The 20,372-nt window shown below is 42.0% G+C and overlaps 1 protein-coding gene across 2 annotated transcripts in view; it reads left to right on the top strand.

Moving 5' to 3' along the window:
* The window catches only part of INTS9 (integrator complex subunit 9), a 72,878-nt gene that overhangs the window by 21,067 nt on the left and 31,439 nt on the right, over positions 1-20,372 (top strand). For both annotated transcript variants that reach the window (XM_005236641.4, XM_055810446.1), the window contains 5 exons: positions 903-1,023; positions 3,079-3,213; positions 8,358-8,469; positions 15,125-15,305; positions 17,756-17,816. In XM_005236641.4, the coding sequence (XP_005236698.4) occupies positions 903-1,023; positions 3,079-3,213; positions 8,358-8,469; positions 15,125-15,305; positions 17,756-17,816 (610 nt within the window). The remainder of the gene's footprint in view (positions 1-902; positions 1,024-3,078; positions 3,214-8,357; positions 8,470-15,124; positions 15,306-17,755; positions 17,817-20,372) is intronic.

The following is a 20,372-nucleotide window of genomic DNA, read 5'->3' as shown; positions in this document are numbered from 1 at the left end:
ATTGGTTTGAATTAGCCTTTGATTTAGCATTGGTTTAATATACAAAAAAAATCCTATTCTTCTTACGCATTTGGCAGCTGTGCTGCTTCCTGCCTCAGTTCATGTTGCTAAGGAAGATTTATTTCCCAGAAGTTAGCCATCTCTCTTACAGCCTGTGACATTATAGTTCACTTCTTCCCTTGACAACGCCGTCCAGCTAACTTGCAATGTCTGTGAAGAGCAGAATGGATGGATTTTACTTTGGTGTAAAACATCTTAAATACTTCCGTGTAGGGGATTTCAAAGAGCTCTGCAGTGTCAGCTAATGTATCCTTGCCAGTACACTTGGAAGGCAAGTGGGGTATCGTGAGTTGAAGGCAAGGAAGATGAGGTGCAGGGGCACATGCTCTTGTAAGAGGCTGGTGACAAAAATGAGAGCAGAGCCAGCCTTTGTTCATGGGCTGGTACCTGTATTTTAATGACAAGATTGTGGGTTACTTCTGGTTTCACATTCTTAGGATATGCAAAATAGACACTGATTGAAGATCCCAGTCACCTCTACCAATTCTGGTGGTGCATTTCATGTTGACATGTCAGATCAGCCAGCATCTCATCAGTGGTGAAAATACCACAAGAGTTGCTGTAACACCTTCATCACAGCTACTTCTTTGATGAAAGGGCTGAATATGAACAATGACAAAGAGCTGAAGGAGAGCAGACTTTGGCATGAGGCGAAACAGGCAGTGTGGTTCTGCTCCTCAATAAGCAGGAAGTCTTGCTCCTCACTTTGAAGCACCACACATATTTAAAATGAAAAGAAAAAAAGAGAAAAATGTAAGATCTGGAGAATACTGAAGTGAGTATAAAAGCTGGCAGTCCATCAGAAAGTTTTGAAAATGCCCATGCCCCATTGATCTTTGCAGACTGCTGCCCGCCCCTCTGAAGGATGCAGTGGAGGTGTCTATGTGGAGGAAGTGCTACACCATGCCAGAAGTGAATGCTGCACTCAGTAAGATCCAGATGGTGGGGTATTCTCAGAAAATTGTGAGTACCCGTAAAGCTGTCCTCAGGTCACCAGTAATAACTTGTTTCCTAGTCCTCAGGTCACCAGTAACAACTTGTTTTCCAGCTTTTCTCTGGAAATGCCCTTCCTTCTCTATTCTAATCCTGTGTAAGATCTAGTTACCCTAGCCTAGGAAAGCAAAAGAATATTATTTTGAATGGCCCTCAGTCTGCCTCCCAGGAAGGGTTCTTGTTTGGTGAAATCAGTGAATATCCATTTATTTTTCCTCATCCTTGGGGATGCCAATTTTAAGACGATGTACCTTCAAATTTGGAGTTGATGGCTGGCCCACTGAGAGCTGGGAGGATGTACCAAATGAATGTATCCTTTCTGTCTGTAAGCCACATCCCCTTCTGAGTTACCGTATCTCACTTCTGGGAATCTTATGAGTGCTTTAGCCTCCACTTTCTTTTATACTGCAAATTAGGGATTGTAAACAATACCTAATGGTTTGACCTGAACTTGAAAATCTCCTTTCCCAGGGTTCCCAGGTAACATTTTTCTATAGTGCCATTGACTATAATCCAGTGTAGTTTCCAGAACGAACTAAACCAACAATTCAGTAATCTGCAGATACACTGTTCCCTTATGGCTTGGAGGGCAGCATGTGGGCCATGATACCTGCTGTTGTTGCTCAAGGCCATAAGAAATAAAAAGGTGGTTTAAAGTAAGTTGTGTACCCAAAGCTTTTTATTTGCTCCCTTTTCTTAAGTGATAGGCCACTGAGGTTTGGAGACTGCTGTTTATATGTAAGGCAATTTGAAACAGTAACCAGTGTTACTGTGTACTAAATTTGGTGGATCTGGATTTGTGTGGTGCTGTATTATAGCTGGTGAAAAAAAAAGACCCAGAGCCACCACTAACATGGCTGCTGATGTAAGTAACAGCTGCAGCTTTGTCTAGCAACTGGACAGGTGGAGGGCATTTGGACTCCTCTGTATCCATGGGTGGTTACTGTTCGTTTTCAACTGTCCTCACAGTGTGGATGCATCTTGCCTAATTTTAGATCTGTGCATCTTGAGCCAATCATTCTTTTATAGTTACCAGGAAAAGAGACATTTTATCTCATCACAAAGCTAACTTTTAAAATAATCAGACCCTAATTAGCCAGTTAATCCAAAACTGGGTAACAGCATCAAGAACAGTTTGCTGTCCATTTTACATGTCTGTATGTTAGCAGAATCTAGAGCCTTGGTTTACACACTCCAGGGGATGGAGACCCTGCCTTGTTTTGCAAGGCATCCAAATATGTATTGAGATACTAGGAAAATCATTAGCATTGCATGAATCAGATGCTTGTTCTATTATTCAGTAACCAGAAAGTAGATCACATTAGTGAGGTATACATGGAGGCTTATTTTCCTTTCTCAAAACAAGTATAACACAGTACTGCATACGGATAAAGCAATACACTTTCTGATGACACCTGGAAAGGAGACAACTGTTGCGTTGCTTATGCTTAGAGCTGAAATTGAAACTTGGATTGTGTTTGCAAGATGTTGTTTCTAAACCACCAGTAGATAGCATTTAAAAAGAAATAAAGTTAGAAAGTGTGTCTGAAGTTTGTTTTCCACAGCAAAATGTGTAACCCAAACAGAGTTTTGTATCAGTAAAGAACTACTTGTACTTCCTTCTCTTCTGCTGGCCAATAGCAATAAAATTTGGCTAAGGGAGTGTAGAGTCTTCAAAGACGTAAAGCTCCTACAAGCTTCTTCAACACAGCAAGGGCAGGCGGAGGATCAAGACCCCGGGTGATTCCTCCATTTAGAGTTATAGTTCAGTGTGAGCTCAGTTAGATGCAATAGAATTCACATGGAAGAGAAACTGTATGACTTTACCTTAGGAAAAGCTTTTCTCAGAGCATATATTCTGGTAGACATGGGTAAATAAAACCAGAAGAAAAAAATCTCAGGAAACTAGCTTCATAAAGGCTTTGAACAGCAGAACTACTTTTAAAATTAATGTTACTGATGATAAAGTGACCTGATTTCTCTTGGGAGCTCACTGAAGTTAATGTCTCTTGTTGTGTGTTTCAGGAGCTGTTTGGTGCTGTGCAGGTCACCCCTCTGAGCTCAGGCTATGCTCTTGGAAGTTCCAATTGGATTATCCAGTCACACTATGAGAAGGTTTCCTACGTCTCAGGATCTTCTCTACTTACAACACACCCTCAGGTACAGCCCCTGACTTTTGTTAGTCTTCTACAGGGGCAAGTGTCTTTGCTCAAAAAAAAATAGAGGGGCTTATTCCAGCTGGGATCAGTTGTAGTATAGAGATTTTACTAAGGTAACTTTATTAGCAATTGTCTAGACTTAACGGTCATTGAGAAGACATACTACCCTGATAAGTGGACAGATATCTATAGTTATTGGAGAAAGATAACTAGAATTCTTTGTTACTGCTGATTTGATGTTAACTCACCAGCTGTGAAATTCTTCTTCACCTTAGAAGGAAATTTTCAAGAGAGTTAAACAATAGAGCATTAGTGACTTTTTTTTAAAATCCGTATGTCACTGAAGAGTCTTTACAGACAGTTCACAGACTGCTTCTATATCATTTCTGAAACATCCTTCCTTGGGAGAAATGATAGCTAACTGGCTGCCAACTTTTCCACCCTGCTCTGCTAAGGGCAAAGTCTTTATAGTGCTGTAGATGTAATTTCCAGTAAATTAATTCTCTCTAGATCCATAAATTCTTAGTGCAAAGAATGGTTTGAAGTTTGCAGTACTGTGTGCTTCAGAAGTTGTCAAAATAGTTAAAAGCAATATTAGCAGGTTTAAAAATAATTTTGAAAATGTGTCAGGTTCATGATCAGTAAGTAATTTCCCCCAAGGTGAGTATCTTCTAAAGAGCTTTGCTTCTGAGCATCTTTCATATAAAAGCTGAACAACTACAATAGATAAACCATCCTTAATAGTATGGCTGTATTTAGCTGCGTGCAATGTATCAGTCTCTAAATTCCCTTTTCTCATCAGCCTAATACTGGCCTGGGTTTTGCTCTTTTGTCACCTCTAGTGAAGGAACAGCAGTATTTGACGATACATGAGTGGAATATTTCTGTGAGGAGAAGCTTTGCACTAGAAGAAGTAGTTTGGTAACTGAGAGGGTTTTCTTTTCGTTGGTATGAAATAGTGATTCAGTTTGTCAGATTGGACGGGCCATGCTTCATCGTTTTCCAAAGGCAAACATTTCTCTGGAAACTTCTGGTAAAATCCCCGTTCTTAAGGAAATTGCCTCTCCGTGGCAGGAATGGTGTGTGAATAAACTGCCTGGTAAGAGCACAGCCCATGAGCAGCAGTTTTGCACTCATTCACTGCAACCTGCAGAAGTGGCAGCAGTTAGACAGGGTGGATTCAGCTTTAACAAGTGTAGGAAAATGTGCTGCGAGCCTACCTGAAACCTTAGGGACCTATTCTGTTTGCTGCCAAGAGAAGAAGCCTGGACCACTCACGCTGCTGAGTGTTGCTTGTCCCACATGCTCTCTAAGAGCCTCAGTTTTTAGCATATAGTCTGTTGCACTTTGCATTATTTTATACTAACACATAATTTGAAGGAATAGTTTACCAGCTAGTTAAAATTCCATTCAGTTTGCACTTTTCTTGTTACTTACCACATCACAAATGTTACCACGTATTGTTTGTGTGTTAGATATCATCATTGTCTTGTGTTTCCTTCCAGATATTTTTTGAAGACAGTGGATATTTTTTGTCCTAGTGTTAATCCCTGTGAACACCAGCACAAGCTCCTACAATATGGTGATTCTGTAATGACTAGTGTGTTTTTGTAAGCAGCCAGTCAGCTCTTCATCTATTTGATGTTTGACAAACAATATGTAATGATAACAGTATCTTGAGTGGCACAGAGTCAAAATAGTGTTCAACAAATCAGCAGTTTTTTCATCAGGGAGTGAAAACTTGTTGTTCTAACCTGTTTCTCCATAGAATTGTGGTGGGCAGTCACAATGAAATTCCCATCTTTTAACAGTGTATGAAAACAGTCAGTGTGTTTTGTTTTAGAAAGGATATCCAGTTAATCAGCATATGTTTATGTAAAAATATTTCCAGAGCTTTTTGAGTAGTATCGAAATCTTAGCACTTTCCCAGTCTTCTGGAACTCCCTTCATAGTTATTAAAAATGAGCTTCAGTTGACCAAGCTTTCATCAGCCATTTGATTGTTTAGGGTGATAAGACGCAGATTATTTGGGCATACAAATGGAAGAATGCTTCATCCTCTTACTACATTGTGTCTAGTAATACACAGTAATAGCCTGCAAAGCATCTCCTCTTAGGGTGCAAACAGGGTAAGGTTCATCTCACCTAACCTAAACTGGGCCCCTGCCCAATCTTTCCCTTCGTCTCCCTTCTGCCAGGATTGGGGTTTAAGTGCTGACATAATGGAGATGGCAACACAGGTTAGAGTTAGCAGTCACGGGAAGAGAGTGGGGTTGCTTCTTTGGTGTAAATTACACCTTAAACGTTTTCTTGACATCTGAAGTTACATCCAGGTTACGTCTGTCATCAGCAGAGTTATGGTACATCTGTAATTGGTCCATCTCTATTGACAAGAGATAGAAAGTGAAGCAGTTAGCTTAGACATGGCCCAGGATAAGCTGAAACGGTGAAGTGAATGCTGGCTGTTGGGTTGATCTTGCATGCAGCAGCAGAAATATCTTGTGAAATCCTCAGCAAGTCTGCAGGAAGTGCAGGTGAAGGGTTCAGCAAGACTATATTCATAGCTGCTGAAAATAACTGAAGAGCTATAAAGGGTTTGTTTGAGAGTTAGGTCTGGCACCATTAGTTGTTCCCTTTACTTCTGTCTTCTGCCAGATGGTTTCTGTTGAAAATTTTGCCTCACCCTCTACTGAGGCTAGAATTGACACTGTTGCCACTGAAGTGGAGAACAGGAGTTGACAGCACAGGTTCAGACATGTCACTAAAAGCCTTTTAAGACATATTCTTTACATTAACCCACAAAAATCAATGCAAGCCCTCTCAGTGCAATAGCATCTGAAATTATGCGTATCTAATATGGCATAATCATTATGTACATTATCACAGGCAGATTCGATATTATTTTTTATTGCATTATTGGCATTTCATTTTCATGGACACGCTATGGAGAGTCAAAGTTTGCAATAAATCTCACATAACAGGTCTGGTCCCACAAGGTGACGCACAGCATAAACTTCTGTTGAAGTTGATATGAAATTCCTCTGCATGTTTAACAAAGCAAGATCTTAACCTCTTAAGAATGGCACTGGGGGATGTGGAGCAAGGGAACTAACTGCACAGTGGTCTTCTAAGTTCAGTAGAGGAAGTCTCTTCACCAGTCTCTTCTAGCAGAGATCCTTCCCGGTTGGTAAGATTGCAGAGGGTCTTTTGAGGATAAATAAGTGTAAAATACCACGCAGCTCCCTGCAGTTGCCCACCTTTGCTTGAATAGTAGCTATGGGAAGTGCATTCCAGCCCAGAGCAAAGCTAAAGTTAACTTTTCACCATAGCTGTATTGCATCTGCAGAGAGAGAAGTGGATTTTGCCTTTTCAAGATTGGATTACGCTAAATTTTGAGTATAAATAATATGTATTTAGTATCGGGTCACACTTAAATACGATTTCTGAATGTCTGTTTACTGATGGAGAGAAGTGGGTATGTATTTTCATTCTGCTTTAATAAAATGCCAATATAAAACACATCAAATGATTGACCTCATTAAAAAAAAGTGTGAGCATTTATGCAGTTAAGGCAGTAGCAATGTTTGCTTTAAGGTGAGGCTTGCCTGCCAGTGGCCAAGTTGCCACGCTATTCCCTTAGACCATTTAATTGTCAGTCCCTCTGCTACACCTGTGAGCTCACGGGATATAGTGTGCAGATGGAAACACATCTGTCCCCCAGGAAGCACCATGGCATGGATAGATGCTGTGATAGCTACCTTGAGCACTTCAACCACATGATCTAGGATTGTGGCTATGACTGTAAGGCTATCAGTACAACATACTCTGTAGATCCAGTGGATCAGAGGTGGTAGCCCTATGAAAACATCTTTTTCACTTTGACATAGCTTAGCCTTTAGCACAGTCTTCAAAGATAGGAACTAGAGGAGGGTGTAGTGCTTATCAGATTCACTAGGGGAGACTGGTAAGCCAAGTTATAGAACCATAGAATTGCGGAATCACTTAGGTTGGAAAAGACCATTAAGATCATCGAGTCCCAGCATAAAACCAGCACTGCCAAGTCTATCACTGACCCATGTCCCTAAACGCCACATCTACATGTCTTTTAAGTCCCTTCAGGGATGATGACTCAACCACATCCCTGGGCAGCCTGTTCCAGCGCTTGACAATCCTTTCAGTGAAGAAATTTTTCCTAATCTCCGATCTAAACCTCCCCTGGCACAACTTGAGGCCATTTTTTCTATTTTTTTAGCTCTGGTGTTGCATTGGGAATGCTATCTTTTGTGTGTGTGTGTGTGCGCAGTTGAAGTTACGATTTTTCACCTGTTTTCAGCTACTGACTTTTAAGGATTTCTGATACTTGTCTGTTTGGCCTGATATTATAGCTACATTAAAAAATTAATGTAAGTGATTATTACTTAGATAAATAAACTTTGTCAATATTAAGGAATCTAAACCACTTTCTCTTTTCTACCAGCAGTAGCCATTTACTATTTCACAAGTGCAGACATCTGAAAAGGCCTGCAAAAACAATATGAAATGAGTATTTGAACGTCATGGTTGTAATACTGCAGGCAGAAGAGCAGACTTCACAGTCAGGGGAGGGACTTATGTGGCATTCAGATTCATGCACACAATTGAGAGCTTTGAGCCCTAAGTCCTTTTCTGATCTTACCTCTTCCAAAGAGAATCCACTGAATGGTTGAGGAAGATGATACTGTCCCTTGTAGACAGTGAGCCCTGGAAATCAAAGCTGACACCTTGATTTACAAAGGGAAGGGTGTTAGAAACTAGCGTAGCCAGATATAGGAATGCAAGTGTCAAACTGTTCCAGACTGTACAGCCACATCCTCAGCAAATTACTGGCTTTTCAGTGTTCAGCTCCTGAGGCCATGAAATTATTAGTCTATGGAGACTACTTACAGTTCCTTTGTTTGTTTTGGGCTGTAGTATGCAGGTAAACAGTTGTGTGTGTTTTAATAACTCCAGTTAGGTTTCCACAGATGGAGCAACGTTAACTTTAAAGTGTTGCATGTGTACTTCTTGGTCACTCTATCTATTATGTATTGCAGTCTTGGTACAGAGCAGAGAAACCTGTGTGATAACTCTCATGTTACTCATTTTATTTCACTGTGCTCTGTTTCAGCCCATGGACCAGGCTTCTCTTAAAAATAGTGATGTTCTCATCCTGACGGGTCTTACACAAATCCCTACTGCTAACCCAGATGGCATGGTAGGAGAGTTCTGCAGCAACTTGGGTAGGTCGTTGAAAGAAGTCCTCTGTCTATTTTATCATCTTATTCATTGCTTTGGGTGGGAAATAATTCTGAGATTCCTGGAACTGAATAAGTTGTCCAGCTATAGCTTCTGGCATAAAACTAGCTGTTTAGATTTTACGATGTGCTCCTGATGTCATTAATACAGTAAGTGCTTGGAAAGACACAAGTTGTACCTAAAATGTTTTGGAATGGAACAGGTATAATGAGATTTAATCATCTGCTGCTCTTGGTTTGCTAAGTATGCCGCTCTAGCTGCCAACAGACTACGTGTTGCCTAGGTTTTGGATATTGTTCCCAGCTGAAATAGTAATATTTCCTTCCTGTATATCAGCCAGTGTAAAATCTTTACATGCTTTTTTATGACTTTCAGTTTTGAAAACAAGCACATCTGCTTCCCTTCTTACACCTGATTTTTAAATATATCAGAAGCAAACAGCACAATCTCTGTTTAAAAAAATACATCAACATATATTTATAGACCCCAGAAATATAAAACCTAATCAGACGCTTTCACAGCTGGAAAAGCTGATAATTGCAAAGCTGTGATATTAGTGTGAATGGCAGCGTTTTCCAGCCTGTTTGCAATGTCACATCCAGTGCTGTTCTCTCCTTTTCTCCCCTTCCCCCACCTCAGTGCCTCTGTGCTGTCACCCTTCCTTCACCAAAGTACTTTCTCATGTCTGTCCTGCTGTATATTGCCTGCTCTTTTGTCAGAGATCTTGCCTTTATTTTAAACTATTTTTTACAAAGAAGACTAAAAAACTGGTGGTAGGAGGATTCTTACAAAGGTTATCAAAAAACATTAAAAGTCAAAATCAGGGACTCCTCACTGTGAGCAAGTGTTTTGGTTCCTGTTACCCACCTGGGAGAAATTTGAGCTGTAATATTTAGGTGTCTTACCCAAGGCTGCAGAATAAGGTTGAGAACAGAAACCAGTGCAAGTTCTTAGCCTTACTTTTTACATATGTACCCTTGGAGAAGACAAAAAAAAGCCACAATACTTTGGTTTTTTCCTCATTTAAAAATCCTTGTGCATATTCACAGATGCTGAATATCTATATGCTGTCCCACAATCCCAGTATGAGTAAAGGCAAATCCTACAAGGAGTGTAGACTCCTTCATCACCTACCACCTCTAAATCGAAATCAGGTATCTCTGTTTAGGACACGTTTTAGTTCAAACAGGAGTCATAGGTCCTGTTGTGGAATGTAGAAGGTACAATTATGTGGGTTTTGTTTATATGAAAAGATGAATTACAGGGTCAGGATGGTTCCTTGTAGTGTAAATACCTGTTAATGGAGTGTGTTTTGGCATTTTGTAAGAATGGTAATTGTGGGTTATACCAAAGATCTCTCTGCCAACATTTGGACTCCGATAGGGGCTGTGAGCAGATGCCTAAAGTAGAACAGGGTGAGATTCTATGATACTTTCCTCTCATAATCTCATAGCCTTCAAGTATTTTTATTTCAGGAATTTCCTGAATTGGACATGGCTTTTGTGTAGTTAGTAATGTTCAGTGGATTTCTCTTCCAGGAACTTGTTCAGCCTCCCCTGAAGCTGTGTTAATTCTTAACACCTGTGACTTCCTTTCCGAAGTGATGTGTGTGCTTGTTTATGTGTGTGTATTATTCTGTGTTTTCAGTGTTTTTAAGCATTGTTAATTTTATTACCGTATGAGCTATGACAGATAAGCTTTGGTGACCTTATTGTACTAGATCCAGATGTGTTGCCTTTCTCTGTCCCTTCTGGACTGTTATGGCGGTTACTGTCCCCCTGACAGACGGCAGCATGACCACATCCTATCATCTTACCTTAAACCACCAAGGAAGCAAGTGTGAGCTGAAATGTTAGACTTTGTACTGGAGAAGCCAAGGAGTGTTACGTGTTGCCCTGCTGCCAGCTCTGCTTGCAAATGTGCTCTAGTAAGTGCCTTGGTGGTCACTCATGTCTTGAACTGCGACAGCTGGATGCTGAGTAAACAAGAGTGAGAGCATTGTTAATTAAAATGCTTTTATAAATTAAAGTCTTAGAGATGTAGCTTGGGCCAAAGCAAAATCCAAAAGATGAGTGCATATAAATAAACATGTTACATATGTAGGTACAGGTGGGTGTTTATCTACACAAGTTGTTCTGGTTTACAGAAACATTCTGAACTATTTTGAGGGTTTCACAGAAGGTCTTCAAGCTGGCTTCTATCTTGAAGGAGGCAAACTAAGAGATATTAGAAAATTATTAAAGACCAAAGGAAGATACGTGTTTAAAATAATGCCATTGTGAGAAACTGGAATTTGATTGGTATTTGCCAAAAAACAGCAACCTGAAGAAATTAAATAAATCTACGACTAATGCAGCGGTGAGACTGTCTTTTACATGACGCCAGCGGTATTTACACATCTACCCAACATCAGGAGAAGAAAATAGTGAATCAATTTTCTTTTTCAAGTCTGTAAAAAAGTCCAAAAAGCAATAGATTACTAGAAGAACAGTAGAGTAGGCAAGCTGAGCACAATAGTTTTCAGATATTTTTCCCATTCCCAAAGTGTTCAGGGGACTTTGCAAGAAACTCAGAATACACTAGGTAAAAATTCTTAAAGCAGATACCGGAAATTTACCAAAAAACGATCGTGAGGTAACAGCAAGTTTGTGAATAAGTGTTGTGAAGCACAGAACTGGAAGTGTGAAAATTCCACCTTGAACTCTGCTTTCATCCCAGCATGTAGAGTTGTAGATGATGTTTCCCATTATTACCAAGTCATATGCATGATTTCCTCTCCGCGTTGTGTGTGCAGCACTGAAATCACATTTGTCACGTCTCCAACCTCTCAGTTTAGCCCAAACCCCTTTTTCCTGTGCTCAGCACTGCAGCACCAGTACTCTGCAGCTCAAGAAAAGCAATTGTATTTTTACATTGCCTTAGGCATCATCAGCAGAATTACCAGACTGTCTATAGGGACAGTTTGTGATATTTTGTGTGCGTGTGCGGTTGTGCCTCTGTGTGTGCGCGTGTGTGTTTATATAAAGCAGAAAAAAAAGCACAGTTTGCTTTTTAGGTGCCAACTTGACCTTGTGGTGGCAGCTGTTCGAAAAGCAAGTATCTCATTGTGAGTTGTAAATTGAACAACTTGTTATGGAGCTACTGAAGGAGACTAAATTTGAAATGCCAAGATTATTACACAACTTTTATCAAGAGAGTGCATCCATCAGTCACAGAGATAAATTGGGCTTTAAACAGCTTTCAAATATACGTGTCCTCTTACTGACAACTATAGAAAGTTGCTGTAGTGGTGCAGAGAACCAGATTGGACCTGCTGCTTGCATGGAAAGCAATATGCTTGTAAAGGTTCTCATCCCCATTTTGCAGAAGCTAGGAGGTAATTCTTATCTCTTTATGCAACCACTTAAGAGCACCCTCAAGAAGTAGTACCCAGCTGTGCTGACCACAGCACATACAAATGAACTTGCACCGAGGAACTGAGTAGCGTGTTCTAAGAAGTTGTCACACAGAACCTTGTTGGTGGGATAGCCATGTTGCTGTCCTGTCCTGGGGAGCAGGGGTGTTCACAAGGCCAGTTTCAAAGGTGCATCACTGTGCCACCAGGAACATGAGAATCGAGGGGCCAGCAACCCTGGGTCCTTGGCCAGATGGGTAGGGCAGCTGGCTGCAAGAGCGCTCCACTCATCGGGTTGTGATTTTATGTAAATTATTGGTAACCGTTTCTGTAGTTTTCCTGGGAACAGGAATTCAAGTTGGAGTCTGCTCAAAAACCTTACCCTCCATTATTTTCTCTGTGGCCCCAGGAATGTTGAATTTCTGATTGTTTTCAACAGAAAAGGCTTGAGGTTCCCATAGTGAATGCAGAGCTGTGAATTCAAACTGCGCTGGGTGTGCGTGGCCAGGTTTTGGCAGCCGGGGGTACAGGGGTGGCTTCTGTGAGAAGCTGCTGGAAGCTTCCCCCGTGTCCCATGGAGCCGATGCCGGCCGGCTCCAAGATGGAGCCAAGGGCTGACCCACCAGCGATGGTGGGAGCGCCCCTGGGGTAAGGGGAAAAACCCCCTTTGCAGGTGGGACCGGAGAGAGGAGCGAGCACAGGTGGGAGCCGCGGCCCTGCAGCCCCCCAGGCCAGGGCAGGGGGAGGCCGGGGGGCTCCAGGCGCCGCAGCAGAGGCTCCCCCAGCCCGTGGGGAGCCCCCGGCCGGGCAGGCCGTGCCCCCAGCCCGTGGAGCCCCCGGGGGCAGCTCCCCCCCGCAGCCCGGGCAGGACCCCCGGGGCAGGGGCTGCCCGCAGGGGGCTGTGACCCGCGGGCAGCGGCGCTGGGCCAGCTCCTGGCAGGGCCCGTGGCCCCGTGGGGAGAGGAGCCCGGGCGGGGGCAGGGCTGGGGACCCCGCGGGGACCCCCCTGGGGCCGGGCAGGGGGTGAGGACCCTCCCCACGGGGGGCAGGAGCCGCAGGGACAGCGGGTGGGGGACCGACCCCAGCCCCTACTCCTGGTCCCCTGTGCTGCTCGGGGGAAGGAGACAGAGCTGGGGGTGAAGTTAAGCCCGGGAAGGAGGGAGAGGGTGGGGTAAAGTATTTTTTAAGATTTGGTTTTATTTCTCATTATCCCACTCTGATTTTATTTTGGTGTATAAATGAAACTAATTTCTGCAAGTCCAGTCTGTTTTGCCTGTGACAGTAATTAGTGAGTGATCTCTCCCTGCCCTTACCTTGACCCATGAGCCTTTTGTTATATTTTCTCTCCCCTGTCCAGTTGAGGGGAGTGACAGAGTGGCTTTGGTGGGCACCTGGTGTCCAGCTAGGGTCAACCCACCACAAACGTTTAGGAAAGAAACCCACATTTTTCATGGCCTGGACAAATCCTTTAACCAGCCCATCGTTAGATGAAAGCTCTTCCTCCAGCTTCTTCAAAGGGAGGAGTGAGCCATTCATCTTAACCAGGTGAAACTAGTTGGAGCCCGAGTTCAAGAAGGAGCTAGTTTCATGGTAACACGCAGCCTTGGTGTATCTTTGTTCAGAGCAGAGACATTGCTGCAGGCATAGCCTTTCCTTAGCATTTTCTACTGATCACTAATGCACCCTGCACTCTGCATCCCCTGTCTCAGGCCCGTGGATATAGGTACTTACCTTTGCTCTTTGTAGAATTTTTGGGTGGATAATAAAGCAATGCTAATTCTGGTTCTGGAGCCAGAGGCTTAACTTTCAGGCCCCGGATGTCTTTGAAAATATTCTTAATCTCTTCATTCTTCTCTTCACATCCTGTTTACAGATGGGAGAGTTTAGACTCACCCATGTAGGAGGGATAATATAACACATTGCTGGGATGTTTGTAACATCTCGAATTCTGGACAAATGCAAACTACTGCTGTTGATATTCACAGATACTTTGATGATAGAGTTTGGATGTGACCTGGAGAAAACCTAGGCAATAAATCCACCTCAGTGCAGTTATAACTCTGATATAGAAGGTGTCTTTGACCACCAGTTGCGGTTGAGATCATCACATAACAGGCACTGACTGCTAAAAGGAGTTAAGCACCTAAATGCATGTGAAAAATCCTACTACAGTCTGCGCATTTCCCTAGACTCTGTAAAACCTTTAAACATTCAGCCATAAAAATCTTCCTTGAGCGTATAGGTGGGGCAGAAGGACCCTTAATGTGCTAAATCCGTACCCCATCAAAGCTTGTCAATAAACTGAAGTCAAGGAAGTGATTATGTTGGGATGCAATATATGTGATTTCAGGCTCTTTTCACAGCTTTTTGTGTAATGCCTTGATGCATAACGTTACTGCTGCTGCACTGCAATTAACATCAGTAGATGGTTTTACCCCACAACCACAGATGAAATCCTAGTGAGGCAGCAATTGCTCAGTTTGCTGGAGAAAGTATTTCCACTTTCCCATAAGGTGCAGCATTTCTGTAATTCATTGTGCCAAAAGAACAAAATGTTTGCTCTCTACATGCTCTTGCTGTTGTACTCAGATCTGTCTCAATTATAGCATAAACCTATTTTTCTTTTTTCTTTTTCTCATTTTTCTCTAGTCCCATGCTGTCTGCAATTCATAGAAGTTTTAAATTGTCCTTGTTATATGGAAAGAACAGAAATACTTAGAATTTTTAGAAAGCAGAAAGGCTCCACCCTCTTCCAGCTTCGAGAGCTGGTTGAAATAGCACATCTTCAGCCTTTTGTCTAGAGTACTGAAAACCGAGTACAGAGCGGTTTACCATGTCCAGTGCTCTAGGCTGAGACCCGCGAACCGTTGTCCTTCCCCTCTGGTGGACAGCTAATAGATGGAGCAGGGTTGATTTTGCTGGTGAGGTGTTTTGTGCCGCTTACTTACCGACATGTGCCGGTGCAAGACCGCCCCCTCGTGTCAGGAGTTGTGCATGTGCTCAGCCTGTTAGATGTCCCCCGGCTGATGAAGTGTAAGCGTTCATTCCAGTAAGCCTGGAGAAGGCAGTAAATAAATGTATTGAATGATCAGAAGTGTTTCTCTCAATTCATATGCATAATGTGTGCTGCTAATTCATGCAGTAGCTTCTTTTTATACCTTATGTAATATTTGGATTAAATGAATTTATTAAAAAGTTTAAATATTAATTCCATTAATTGATTTTTTTCATTTTCTCTCCCTTAGCTATGACAGTCCGGAATGGAGGAAATGTGCTGGTTCCCTGTTACCCCTCTGGAGTAATATACGATCTACTGGAGTGCTTGTACCAGTACATTGACTCTGCCGGACTCTCCAATGTCCCTTTTTATTTCATTTCGCCTGTTGCCAACAGCTCCCTCGAGTTCTCCCAGATCTTTGCTGAATGGTAGGTGTTAAAGGGCTGCTTCATTAGCCTCAGTTCACACACTCAGCTATGATAAATAGATATATGCAGGTTATCTCTACTTTACATATTCTAATATATACTTGATTAGGATTGTGAACACGTTCCTTGAGTCACAAGGGTGTGCGTGTGTGTGTAAGTAGATGTTCTGTAATTAGGGAAGCATCGTTTTCTATAGAACATGCAAACTCAAATAATCTGTGCTTTTTGGTACTTGCACTGATGATTAAATTATCTACCTGACTTGAGTGAATTTTAGCTGTGCCTGTTTACATGTCTTACCCTGTGCCCCAGAACTATACCACAGTGTCCCTGTATAAGCAAAATAGATTTTTCAGGCTTAATTTTGCTGAGCCAGCAAGTATTTTCATGGCCAAAAAAGACCAACAGCATTCTGGCTGGCTGCATTAGGCAGAGCACTGCCAGCGGGTCAGGGAAGGGTACCCATCTCTGCTCAGTGCTGGTGAGGCTGCGTGCAGAGTGCTGTAGCTAGTCCTGGGCTCCCCAGCACAAGAAGGATATGAGCTTACTGAAGCAAAGGCCAGCACAGGGCCACAAAGATGAGGAGAGGCTGAGCGAGCTGGGACTCTTCAGCCTGGAGAGCACAAGGCTCAAGGGGATCTTATCAATGTGTAGAAATACCTGATGGGAAGAAATGAGGGTGAGGGAGACAGATCCTTCTCAGTAGGGCCCACTGATAGAACAGGAGGCACAAGTTAAAACACATGAAATTCCACCTGAACAAAAGAAACGCACTTTTTTACTGCAAGGGTGGTCAAACACTGGAACAGGTTGTGAAGAGAGGTTGTGGAGTCTCTGTCTATGGAGACATCAAAACCCAATTGGACACACTCCTGGACCTGCTGTAGCTGACAAAGCAGTGGGTTGGGCTAGGTGATCTCAAGAGATCCCTTCCAACCTCAACCATTCTGTGGTTCTGAGCCTTGGAAAGGAGAACCCAACCACTTGTAAGTGTTCCTAAATTCTTATAAATGGAGACATGCTCTTAGATTATTAAATAGAGTAAGTTAGCTTTTCTTCATCTCCAGATTTTTTAAATCTGGAGTTCAGGAAAGAAAAGGGAGCTCTTGGAAATCTTATGTGAACTGATCCCTCAGGAGAATTGTGAAGAGGATTGAAATCTGGTGAATTTTGATCACATTATTTTCAGCAAAAGTAGGAAAATCAAGCCTTGGTGTCCTACCCAAACTTCAGTGTACTCACCAGTGTGTTGGCTCATGTAGTTTACAGTTAAACAATGGTTTGGTTTGTATTTACATGGTGATTTCATTTCAGGAGCAGCTGGAGTGGTAGCTGCATAGTTCTTGTTACAATAATACTGTCAAAGTGGTAGGAATATTGTATGTGCCAGTTGGGTCATTTTGTCTGCTGTGTCTAGCTGGCACAATTCAGGCACCCAAGTGTTCAGACACTGTGTTTTTTAATTCTGCTTTGCTGTAGTGGCTTATATTCAAAAGTCAAACCCAGCATTAGCTAATCTCCACACATTTATGTGTAAGATTAATGTTTTACTTATGTGAAAATGAAGGCAAAGTTTGAACATCTGTAAAATAGAGGTTTAGGGTCAAAAGTGGTGTCGAAATTCAGGGATTCCAGCCTTCTAATTCGACTATTTAGTCAGCTAAAAGAAATGTCCTGCTCTTAGTATCTCTCAGACTTTATCAAATTTAGTTTGACCCAGGCTTATTGCTCTTTAATAAAGTGAAGGAAAGTACGAGAAGGGGTAGTGTTTCCCAGAAAAAGCCACCAGTACAGTGTCACTGCAGGTAGTTGTAATGTCATACAGATCTCTTGACAAATACCTTTTTTTAACTTCTGTAGTGGGATGAATCAGGAGTCTGGCTACAGCTAATCAACAACTTCCAGTATTGATATTTTTGAAATAAAGGATTGATGTAAAATAGCAGGTAACAGTGAGCATTATGACATGGTGAGAGGCAGTTTACCAACATTGTATCTGCACTAATAAAATAATAGGGGAATTAGATTATAAGGAACAAGAGGACCAAGCCACTGCTGAGAAGTGGGATGAGGCAAGTGGAATTTTTCTGTTGACAAGTGATTTGGCTTTGCAAAAACTGCTGAGGTCTGGACTATGCAATGGCATGGATGTTGAGTTAGAAATTTGTCTTCAACAGCAAATGAGTTTTGTTACATAGTGTATATAAAATTACTTTCAGCTGTTTTGCACCTTCTCTACGTGATCTCGCTATGACTGAGTTGTCGTGTCCTGTAGATGTTGGTCCTCTAAACAGGAAGACTGGAAGCAACTAAACAAATTGGTGATTTTGCACCTGATGCCACAGATACAAAATGGCTTTTTCTAGGAAAAGCGTAACAGTAGATGGCAGCAGATACTGCAGGATGTCCTGCACCTCTCTAACCCAGCTGGTTTTCCTTTTCTTTTAAAGGTTGTGTCATAACAAACAAACAAAGGTATATCTTCCAGAACCTCCTTTTCCCCATGCAGAGGTAGGTAAACCATGGTCTTGCTGTTTGCTAAGATCACAGTGAGTGGGTTTCTGGAACACAGTCCTGTGTGGCTGTTGTTTTTCTGATGAACACTTCTGCAGCTATTTAAGTTTTGTGTCATTATTCATACAACTTCCCCCCCCCCCCTCTTTGCTTTCTGTGATTGATTTGGGAGCGTGGAGGAGGAATGAATGATGGTGTTCCCTCAACTCAAAAATTATCATGGTGTTTATTTCAGCATGTAACTTACATATGCTTGCCTATTTTACTTCTTCCCCCACAGAAGGCTATCTGGCATGCACATGGTTGAGTGTTTGCTCTTATCAGACTGCAACCACGAACGTTCCTTTTGTCCAAGCAGTTTATTTCAAAGTCTGTAAAACTAAGAGCTTGTTACCAGAGAGAGCTTAGTCATCCTAGCTCCTTCTTTCCTAGCTGAAATAGGCACCATATTGTCTGCTGCAGGAGAAATGGTATCTTGAGAGACAGGTTTGATATAAAAAAGTTAAAGCTTGCAGCACTAAGTGCTGTCATTGGCAATTCTAAATGAAATTACTTGAGCTAGCATCTTACTGAAACGAAGAGGAATAAGGTTCCTGTATTTGGGGGATCTCCCTGCAACATATGTTGAGAAGATCTTCCCTGCAACAAAATAATAATTTGAGGGGAAGTTTTAGCCAACCAGACATTAAATAAATGTGGTATAACTCATGCCTTCGGAGTTATCTCACATATCAAGAAAGGAAAACTTACTTTTCCACTGGGAACAGGTAGATTTCCCACTGAAGTAAATGAGAGGCAAGCTGAGAAAGGAAGAAATGGGACAAAGAAATAATGTTAGCTAAATCCCGCTGCTGTGAGACAGTGAGCTATTTGGGGCATGCAGTCTCAGAAAACTGGCTCTTTTAGTTCCTGTGGTCAAAACTGTTTGATGGGATGTGCAGACTGGCCATTGCAGGTTTAAGAGTCTAGAAATTAAATGCTTTTTCAGGGATTGGTTGGGGTGGGGTTTTTTAACACCTGAGGTGTCTTGATCAGGGACTTGTTCTGGAAATTGCCATTGCCCATCATATCTATCATCTGTAGGTACTTCAGAGGTATTGTTGGAAGTAGGATTTGACCAGAAGTCCTCACTTTCCAGATGCTTGAATGCATTTCAAGCAGGATGCGCGGTGAATTATGTATAATCTGTTACCAAGAATAATGCAGACTGCAGGGCAAGCCACCTGTTCACCACTCCTTTTGTAACCAAAAAATTCATCCACACCGATAAAACAATTCCAAAGCCTGATCTCTGAGTACAGAACTCTGTAGCCATGCTGCTGACTATGCTTTCTAATTTCCCCTGCATGTCTGCTTTCTGGGGTGTCTTTGTTGATCCACAGTGTTATTCGTTTCACTAAACAGCCTATATGCTACCATAGACATTGCTCTGAAATTTTAGTTCACAATATGCATTGGAACTGGCAGGTTTAAGTAAAAGCCCTTCCAAAATGAGAAGCCAAACATGCAGCTGTCAAGGACTGGATTAATTAACCCATTTTACATGACAGGTCTTTGTGTTTATAGAGTGATAACTGTGTCCTCTAATTTTTAGGACATTTTATATTCTCCAGAGGCCTGTTGATAATGAGATTTTGCCAAATTATTGTTTAGCTGTTGAGACATTCCTCTGTGCTTCATTGTGTAGATCAAGGTAATTATCTAGGAAAGGACTTGGCAGTGGATAACAGATCAGTTTCTTTATGACAAAATGCAGCACACACAGGGAGTAATGTGCCTGCTACAGGTACAGGCTTTAGTTGACAAGACCAAATCATTCACGTTACGACCCACAAAGCTAGGGACATGTTGTCATGAGATGTACAGACAGCTTTATCTAGACCTATGGATATCATTGATAGGAAGCCATTCTTAGGCTTCATAAGTTTTTGCCTAAGAATTGTCTTAACTGTGCTAAATAACACAATATAATGTGTATGCACATCCTTGTGGCTCCCAAACTATGAAATGGCTGTAGCCTTCAGGCATTTCAGCACTGAGCTGCCATCTGAAGTAAGTACAGCACATTTCACAGTAAGTCATCTCACACAACTAAGATTGTGTGTTTGGGTGTTCACTTACAGCTGCTGTATCAACACTGGAAAGTGGAGTAAACACTGGGAAGTGGAGTAGCCTGCCCTACTCTGCCCCACAATGGACTAAACAGATCTCTTCATTGCTAATTCATGATACATATTGGCTGTTCTGCAAAACCAGTTTGTGTGGTGGGAGGCAGTGGCCCAAGGCATATAGCAACACTCTTTGAAAAGTCTGGCTTAATAGCAAACTCAAAGCAAAGTAATACCCAGGCAGAGAAAGACTGAGACTGCTATTTCATCTAGTGCTTTTCCTAAGGTCATAAATCACTGAAGTCTGAGAACACTGGATCAGATTGCTCTTTTCTGTTCTGTAAGGTGCATGGTTTGGTTTAGTTTGGTTTTAAACAATCAAAGCATATTGACATTTGTATAGATGACTGACATGTAAGACAGCCATGGTCACCAGCACAGAGCC

Source organism: Falco peregrinus, chromosome 7 (assembly GCF_023634155.1).
Source record: "Falco peregrinus isolate bFalPer1 chromosome 7, bFalPer1.pri, whole genome shotgun sequence".
Classification (NCBI taxonomy): Eukaryota; Metazoa; Chordata; class Aves; order Falconiformes; family Falconidae; genus Falco; species Falco peregrinus.
Note: the sequence above shows the minus strand (reverse complement) of the source record. Positions and strands in the feature narration are given on the sequence as shown.